General features: G+C 36.8%; 1 protein-coding gene across 1 annotated transcript in view; it reads left to right on the plus strand.

Annotated features, from left to right (window-relative positions):
• Positions 1-10,213, plus strand: part of USH2A (usherin) — a gene marked incomplete at its 3' end in the record, with an annotated part of 798,897 nt that overhangs the window by 522,705 nt on the left and 265,979 nt on the right. Inside the window, exons 39-40 of the mRNA XM_081297837.1 lie at positions 2,590-2,740; positions 3,286-3,428. Coding sequence (XP_081153963.1) covers positions 2,590-2,740; positions 3,286-3,428 — 294 coding nt within the window. The remainder of the gene's footprint in view (positions 1-2,589; positions 2,741-3,285; positions 3,429-10,213) is intronic.

A 10,213-nucleotide genomic window follows, 5' to 3' on the forward strand; every position in this document is an offset into this window, starting at 1 on the left:
GGCATATGCTCTGCAGCTCTTGGCCTTCTTCCTCAAACTCAGCATGCTTGGATGCACTTGACCATCCCTTTCTTTGTAATATCCTTTGCTTTCCTGGCTTCCAGTGTGCCCCTTCTCTTGGTTTGTCCACCATCCCACTGATAACCCCTTGTCAGTTTCCTTTACTACAGAGGCCTTGTCATAAATGTTGATGGATTCCAGGGCTCAGGGCTCAGATCTCTTGTATATCCACTCTATCTACATTCTCCCTAGTTTATTTTCATTTAGTCTCAGCCTTTAAATACCATATCTACTTTGACCTACAACTTCTCCCCAGACTCTCATCAGAAACTTCTGTGTTATCTCTAATGAGTTTACAATATACATATAACATGAACAAAATATAACTCTTAATCCTCCTGCAACCAATTTTTCCTATCAGTACTGCTCATTTCAGTAATGATACTACCATTCACCTGTTTGGGCTGACATTAGCATTTTCTTTGAATCCCTTATATTCAATTACTAACACACTCCCCACTCAATAGCAAAATACCTCACCACCTCCACAACCATCATCTAAGTCCCTGGCATCTTTTTCCTCGATTGTCACAATAGATGATGTCCCTATTTCCACTCTTTCCCCTCTTTCCCATTAGCCGAGAGTGGTCTTGATAAATTTAGATTTAGATTGTGTCATTTCCTTTACTAAAAGCCTACTGTATCTCCCAGCCCCATTTAAAACAAAATCCAAAGCTCTTCCTGTGACTTCCAAAGTCCCACAGGATGTAGACCCTGCCTGTCCTTTAACCTCTATCCACTTCCCCTCTCTCCCTCCTCAGTGTGTTTCAGCCACTCTGGCCTTTCTGCTCTTTCATGAACACAATCAGAGCGCCCCCTCTCCATGCTGCCTCTGCATTTCCTGTCTCTGGCTACCTGGCTTTTCCTCCAGATGGTCTCATGGCCTCCTCTCTTATGGAATTGAGGTCTCTGTCCAAATATCATCTCATTACATATCCTTCCTAAAATCTTTCTACGAGATCCAAATTGGTATCTCATAACTAAAATGCAAACTCTTCTTCATTTTTTCTTTCCTTTCCTGCCTTATTTTTCTCCAGGATACTCACCACCACCTGGCATCCTTTTATATATCTTTTTATTTGTTGCTTGCTCACTTCACTTATAATATAAGCTCCACGGGGCAGGAGTGGTATCTGTGTTACTCGGTGCTGTTTTCCTTCCTTATGAAGAACACTACGTTGCACAGAGTGGAGCCTCCATAAATGCATATTGAACAATTGAGTGCATTATTGATGAACCCAAAACCTTTACAGAAGATTGATGAAACATGTCATCTAATTCTCCCATTCTCATCACTGGTCATTCATTGACCTCATGGTTCATAGGCAGGTTCTCCTGAGTCATTGAGCACATAAAACCCATACACTATAGCAGAGAATAAAATCATGGCATTTGCAGGTAAATGGATGCAGTTGGAGAATATAATGCTAAGTGATGTTAAACTATCCAAAAAATTGCCAAATATTTTCTCTGATATAAGGATGCTGATTCACAATTTAGTTGGTTGGCGGGGTGGGGGGGGGCATGGGAGGATTAGATGGACTCTAGATAGGGCAAAGGGGAGGGAGGGAAAGAGTGGATAGGAAAGATGGTGGAATGAAATGGATATCTTTACCCTAAGTACATGTATGAAGATATGAATGGTGTGACTGTATTTTGTGTACAACCAGAGGTATGAAAAATTGTGCTGTATATGTGTAATATGAATTGTAATGCATTCTGCTGTCATATATAACAAATTTTAAAAAATAAGCTGTAGATTCCCTCATTCTTATTAAGCCTTCTAGAACCAATCTCTGATAGATTATATCAAACAGGTACACTGAATTTAGAACAGATTTACCAATGCTTGAAAATGTAACATGCATGCTCTGACTTATGACATATTTAAGGGCAAGGGCACTGTGAAAATGGATAACTTCCTAAGATATATACGGAAAAAAATATTTTAGTTCATAGTCTCATGGGTGAGAATTAAGCCAAGAGACTTGATTAATTAATTAAGAATTAAATATGCTACATGTTTAATTACAGAAAAGTACAATTTTCGCAAGCTTCTCTTCCTCAGAAAGAATAAAAGAGCCCATGATGTTCCTGTGTGATAGTGTGATTAAGGTGATTATGGGTTATGGATGGAACGAACTTAAGACCTGGACTACTTCAGTGTTCAGTCACTTGGTCTGTTGAACAAAGAGTTAAATTAAAAAGGTCCTCTCATATTTGCTTCACTAAATTCCCTCCCTGTTTTCAATTAGATAAACAGAAGTACAGGTGGGAATGTGTGCATATTCATTTGTCTTGCTGTTTGGGGGCTGGCTTTTAAGACTGAAATACTAATGTAATTGTGTTGAAATGAACAATAAGGAAGTACAGTAGTTCAGGAATGAAAATGTTAAATTAAATGGACCATGTTTAACATTGTTGTTGATCCTGAGGAACAGTTTTTCCAGTATATGGAGCATTTCGATTCCATCCAGCATATGTTCTCCACAGTTTTCTCTGCTCTAATTCATCTGTGTTTTTCGACAGCTCCAGATGGCATGCTGCCTCCCAGGCTTTCATCTGCCACTCCAACCAGTCTTCAGGTTGTCTGGTCTACACCAGCTCGTAACAACGCTCCCGGCTCTCCCAGATACCAACTCCAGATGAGGCCTGGCTACTCCACCCATGGCTTTCTAGAGTGAGCATTCTCCTTTGCCCATCTTCCTGTCAGCTGGGTTATTGTATGCACATGTACAATTTTTGAAGAATAGGTCAGCCCTCATTTGCCACAAATACAGGTCATTTTTTGAAAGTTCCAAGAAGAAACAAGCAAACTACCTGGCAGATAACAATGTGCTTTGCAAAAACATCTATTTTTCTTCAAGATAGCTTTGAAAGTAAGATTTCTTTACATTAAGCTTTTCATGAACATAGGTAGAGCATAAAGCCAGGTTATATCTGAAAATGACAAACTGCTGTCTAAACCATGACTGGAAAATTATAGTCCCTGTTTTATAAATTCCCATGACAATCAACCTCAATACTGATAAAATTTATATCTCATGTAAACATGAATTTACAAACCTCTGGCCGATGACCACTTATTCCCAAAGAGATATCATTTGATGGCACAAAATGGCAGTAGTTCATGTATGTCTACTTCTCTGGAAATTTCTACAATGACTTGCTTTTTATTTCTCTGAATGACTAAAATTTCCTAATTAACATTTCTCTCCCATATAGATTATTTTCCAGTCCTTCTGCATCGTTAAGCTATGAAGTGAGAGATCTCCAACCGTACACAGAGTATGAGTTTCGGTTGGTTGCCTCCAATGGATTTGGCAGTGCACACAGTTCTTGGATTCCACTCATGACTGCAGAGGACAGTAAGTGGTCTAAACAACATAGAGCCAAATGTCTTCTACATTAGGAAGCCTTAACTGTCTTTAATTTTTCCAAAGCAAGGAAATGAGCCTATTTTATTTTCTTCTCATTAAGCAACAATAATCTTTTCCAGGGCATCAGAGAGGATAAAAGTGGTCAGTCTCTCAGAAGGAAGAAAAATGTGGGCTTGTGGGTTTGGAGGGTTAGGCATACAGACAGGAAGAAGTACTTCAGGATAAATTATGACATGGCCCCATTCTATCCTTCAGGGTACACTTAGGTGCCCTGACAAAAAAAGGTTGCCATTTTCTGCTCTATGAGAAAATATTTTCTGCTTTAGAGGAATTCTGGCAGGCAGAAGAAAATGAAATATGGACATTACATCATGAGACTGCTTGGAGTGCCCATGTACTTATTCCTGGAAACCAAGTCCCTCATACTTTTATACCCAAAATACAACCTCTAGGATAAAGGAGCAAAATCTGTAATAGTGATTCTGCATGCCTTACAAAGAGTACAGAGGAATTGCCTTTTTCAACTAATAAAGATAATTTTCTAGATTTTCACTGAAAAGTCTTTCTTATCTATATGTTTTTACTAAGTCATATTCAGGAAATAAATACATGGTATATAGTTTGGTTTTACACAGATCACATCTACACAAGCATATATATTTAGAGAGAAGTATCATTTTTTTTAGAAAAGTTGGAAATTAAATCAAGCTACAAAGAGTGAATGAGGACACTATCTTTGAGGAATGAGGTTTTTAGGGTTAATCTTGTCAAGTCTGTTAATCATAGGCTTCTTAGGAAATGTTTCTCTGTTGGCCAATTGCCATTCTGGCATTATATCCAATGAGAACCTGAGTGACTTTCAAAAGACTATATGTTAATCTAATGGTATAGTTGAAAAAAAATATCAATATGTATTAAGTAGATTGTTTTATTTTATAATACCTTTAATTCTATTATCTCAGTGATGATAAGATATAAAACGAGAGAATCAGAACAATTTTCCTCAGATCAGATCTTTAAAGTTTATATCATAAAAAACACAACAGGAACAGTAATATATAATATTTAATCCATGTCTCCCAATTTGTAATTATTCCCAGGGAACAAGTTAGCTAATTTACATGCAATGTCTTTGGTCTCAAAGGAACCAGTCAGTCAATCAGTACAGTACAATAAACAATACCCCAGACCCTATAGCCGTTCATATACTACCTTTTAGGGAAGGATTATAACCACTCTGGACAGGCAAACATAATGATCACCAGCTATATTCAGATTATGAACTGGAATGCTCACACTGAAAATAGATTTCTGAAGAAACGTTTAAAAAAGAAAACAACTGAAAATAGATAGAGCAACACGCTTGCTTGATGGCACTCCATAAAGATGTAGTAAAAATAATTAGTTGACCCACTGCAGAGGTAATGGTAGAATGTCAAGTTGGAAGATGGGAGAAAGGGTTTCCTTTGTCTGGTACCATAATTTATATTGCCCCAGAGAAAGGACACAATCAGAGTCTTCAGTGGTGATGTTCCCACTGTCCTTATTGAATGGGGGCCAGGAATTCCTATCTATAGGCAGGAGGGTGGCATGTGAATAAACAAAGCCTAAAACATTGCAAATGACCAATTAAGGCAGCATCCTTTGTTGAACCAACTTACTTCCTCTCTCCTTTTATAAAATAAGTCTTACTGATTCTATGTGGTTACAAATTTCATGCAGAGTCAGTGTCATCTTCATGATATTTCGGGCCCGGGTTTGAGGTGAAAGCATTAACCCTTCATTTTCCTTAAGTAAGAGTATGTAACTGATTTACAATACAGGTAGCAACTCAAGAGACCCAGACAACATTTTTATTGAAATCCTTTCCTTCAGATGGATTGACTCTTCTTTCCTCTGCTTTACACATACACTGTGGAGTCACGCACATTAGCAAAGAACCAGAAGCTGGCCATTTGCCCCTGCAGGTTATGTTACCAGTGCAAACTCACCCCTGAGACATGGTGACAGTGTACTCTATATTTTGGATGTCAGTGGAGATGGATGCCATCTCTGAAAGGATGTGCAATTGACTTGACAAAGACTGAGTGATTGGCACTGGGCACGAGCAGTTTTTCTGTCAAGACCACAAAGCATTGCTTATAAAACCACCCATGCTGACAGCTCCAAGCTAGAATCGCACTTCAGACTTGATCCTGACCAGAACCTTCCGCTCACCAAAGTGCAATTTTCAATGTAGAAATTTCACATATCATCTTACAGAATGAAACAGAGAAGTCACCTCATGTCCACATTTAAATTTTATACCATCAACAGGCAACTCTCTCCATCAGCCATAGCCCCCAAAACTTTCCAGTGCCCAAACAGGTCACCGGTGGCAATATTTTGAGTGGGATATTTCAAGACAGTGATGTTCACCAAGCCTGAGGTGGGACAGAAACCAGAAAGAGAAACCTAGGAAAGAATTGAGCTATAACCAGAGAAGCCACAGCTGGGGTGCAGAGAAGTTCTCATAGACAAAGGGCCAGGAAGAATTTTAATAGATTTCTTTTTTCAAATAATTTGTCATTTACATCGGTGTGCCAGCAATATCCAGTTCCATGCATTTTTAAAAATCTAGTGTGCTGATGCCAAATAATAATAATGCACATTTCCCATGAATATTTTAAATCCTGTTAAGTGTGTGTTAATAAAAGATGTTTGTTCCAGCTAACTTGGTCAGTGTAGTGTTCAACTGTTTGCAACCAGATAAATACAAACAACACGTGATTTTTTTTTTAACGTGATAGCAGTTCAAGCACCTGTCATGTCTGCAGCTTGCAAAGCAGCATTTAGATTGTGTTAGACTTAGGAACATGTGATTAATGAAAGGAAAACACTTACCTAGAAGCTGAAAATTTTGTTCTTCTATCTCTCCTGATGATAGTATTGTTACATCTCTCTTATGTTTACAAATGTTTTGTATATAATATATGAACATAAAACTCGGAGAGGATAACAAGTTTCTTTGAATCTCAGGCTAAATGTGTTCATGCCATTTTACCTACTAAAATCCTGCTTTGGGTGAAATATGAGATAACCCACTTTTCCGTAAAAATACATATTCCCTATATCAATCAGAGTCAGTTAATTTGGTTTTAAGTTTTCCAGATAAAAAGACTGAAATATGAATCAACTTGTTATTTCAGTCATTTTAATGACAAATGTATCGAGTCATTATGACATCATGTGAGGTCATTATGACACGATAGCCAGTTATTGTGACACTACATAGGGTATTATGACATCATGGCAGGTCATTATGCATCATGGAAGGTCATTATTATATCACAGCAGGTCAGCATGACATCACAGCCAGTAAGTATGACATCATGTGAGGTTATTAGACACTATAGCCAGTAATTATGACATCACAACATGACATTGTTATATCACAACAGGACCTTATGACATCATATCAGGTCATTATAACATCATGACATGGAATTATGACATCATAGCTGATCATTATGATGCCATAGCAGGTCAGTATGGCATCATGTGAGGTCATTATGACATCACAGCCAGTCATTATGAGGTCATTATGACACTAAAGAAGGTCATTATGATATCATGGCAGGTCATTATGATACTACAACAGACCATTATGACACCACAGCAGGTCATTATGATAACACAAGTAATGAGATCAGCTATTGAAATTGAAATTACATTCTAAAAATCACTTCCATACCTCAAACAGAAAAAAATCCCCGAATTTAGTTGTAAGATGTTTTAAAAAATTTGGTCCTTTCTCCAAACTTATAGTTTAAAATTGTATTTTTCTCACTAACAGACATTCTTAAATGTCATTTGTGGGATTAGAATATTTTGTGCATTTGCATGAAAATTTTTACATGGCTTTATTATTTTGCTCCCAGGCTATATATGAGTTTTGACCAGAACAGGATAGGTAGATGTGTCTTATTACCTACCCGGTCAGATTTTTAAGTACTGATAACATCCTGGGTGACTCATTGCATGGAACCTTTTTATTTTTCACACATTTATAATTTGTACTGTGAACAGAGGATGGGCAAAGTGTGAGAATATCCTAGTAATTGTGTCCTGCTTTCCTTTTTCCTTCAGCAATCTTCATTTATCTTTGAGATGCTCATAGCAATTTACAAAGGAATCTATAGTTTTCCAGATTAAGACAGAAAGACATTACAATGTTAAACAAAATCTAGATCTGAGATAACAAGCTGCTTCTTTTTTTTTGCTGCGTGGCAGATTCTATCCCTTCATCAAGCTCAAATGTCACCTCTTCTGTGAAGCCTTCCCTTCTCATTGCTCCCCTACAATTTTGGTTTGGATTTATTTGTGTATCATCAATATGCCTTTCTGAATTGTAATTTCTCAACAGCCAGGGCTCTCGCTCATCTATCTTTGCATCACAAATGTTCTAATTAGGAAAAAAAAATTTAAAAAAAACTGGTGTAAAGTCTGTTAAAGACAGGTGCCTGAAAATTGTTAGTTGAAGAACTAATTAAAAAGAGAGTTTGATTTAAGTAATTCAATGAAAATTTAACCAAGCAAATGTTATCTGTGAACCAGGGACAGAAAGGGACATAAAAGTTACAGGGGTGAATAACCAGTGTTCTTCCCTTGAGGCCTTGGCTGTCTGGCAAGGGGCACACTAAGTGCAGCCATAGTTAGAATACACAGAGCTGAGACATTTATGAAAGCAAGTGCATTTCTCCTAAAACAGGGTGTCAGAAAAGCCTGTCTGGAAGAGAAAAACAGGAGAGGAAAAAAGGAAATGTGTATATTTGGTGCTCACTTGAATATCAAATTTCAAATTTTACTAATTCATTGGTCCAGCAGAAGGTGGAAAAAGCAATAACCAAGGGAGGTGTCCGCTGACAGGCACAGGGAGGGGCCTTCAGGATGCTCTGCCTGGGGGAGTTTTAGGCCTCTGGGCATGAGCCAAGCAGGGTGAGGATGGTTGGCAAGTGCAAGGGAGAGAAGTCCCAGATTGCTCTTCATTTTTTTTCTTTGGTCAAAGCAGGCTGTTCAACATAGACTGTCTTACCTGCATTAATGAATGTTCTAATTAGAGAAACTCCAAATCATGTGCTATTGAACATGGGGCAGGCAGAGTACATCGTGCTAAAAGAAAAACAATTTTTCTCGTTCTTATTCTGGAAACCTGTAATAAGAGTATAACACTCTGAATCCTGTGACAAGCAAGCAAGGAAGGTAAAAAATGTGGTCTGAAATTCGATAAATCGATCAAGATAATTCCAGAGTAGGATTTTCCAAATCATTTAATACATGCATGTGTGCCCTTAGGAGTATTTAAATTTTAAACCTAATATTGCATGGCAAACATCTCTTTATGATTAGTGTATTTTAGAATTTAAAGTCTCAACCTGCATCCTTAAGATAAGGGAGTTCTATGGAAGAGGAAAATAGGAATGTTTTTTAAATGAGGGTGGAGCACATTTGCATTAGTAGATTTTATTTTATTTAATGAAGAAATATGAACTACAAGCTTCAGTAGTGCTATATGATTATTTGGTCTTCACCATTCCAAATATCTTTCCCAATTGCTTTAAATATTAACCTCTTAATGTCAACATGTGTATCCTTTCATACAGTGATGCACATATTTATTTTACATATACCAAGATCTGTGATCAAAAGTAACACAATTAATAAAAGAAAATATTTATGATTATCTTCACATTGTTATTTCTATATCCTAAGATTGAAAAGAACTTATTCAAGCTAAAAGTGACCAATAGAAAATCTTTTGAAATGATGTATTCCATTAGTTAAAAACTCTGTCCCTCTTGCCTCAGTTTCCCTTCTGAACTCTTGAATTTCCTTTGGGCACCAAAAGCACACTACTTTTCCAATTTTTTTCCACAAAAAGCACACTACTTTTCTTATAGCCTTCTGCTGAAGAACTCAGGTTAAAGTAATGAGAAATCAAATTTTATCTAGAATTTCCTGTTTAGTTTAAGAAACTAATAAAAATAGTTTTATGATAGCCGCCACCTTATTATTATTGCTTCAATTTTATCAAGTGACTAATATGTGCAAGATACTGAAACTATATATCTGTTCTCTCATTTAACCAATACTATATGTTGATCATTCACTAGGTATTTAAAAATTATTTTTGCTCTTCATCTTTGAAAAAATGAGGCTATCAATATTTGAAAATTCTCACAGTGCACTCTGCAAGACGATCCAATGCTAATTGCAACATAGTGATATTTAATGAGCAGTTTTAAGATCCTCATATCTTAAATTTTTGGAGAGTTCAAATACCTGAAAACTGCTAGTTATTAGCAACAAAAAATGGGTGCTTGCCATAATGATTTTATGTAGCATTTTTTATATCACTTGCCTATAAAAGAATCTTTTGTAATGCTTAAACACTACATGTTATCTTACTCATTTTGAACATGCTTCTGAAACCCCAATCTTTCTAAGAATGACCAAATAACTACAAAGGAGAGAAAAGATTATGCAGGGTGTAAAAGACCTACTATGGGAATTCAGGAAGTAGCCTCTACAACCAGTTGATGAACTATATTTGGAAAAATGCAGATTGGAAAAATGCCTTCCTACAGTGATGACATTTAGTTCTTTTAGGCTGAGTGTCTGCCTTGATAGCTTCTCACAAAACATTTTATTTTCAACTCCAAACTTTCAAGGAAGCATCCATTGCCTTTCGTTTCACAATATACCCCATTTCTAGAAGTCAGAACATTTTTACT

This window comes from Spermophilus citellus, assembly GCF_964194105.1.
Source record: "Spermophilus citellus genome assembly, chromosome: 6".
NCBI lineage: Eukaryota > Metazoa > Chordata > Mammalia > Rodentia > Sciuridae > Spermophilus > Spermophilus citellus.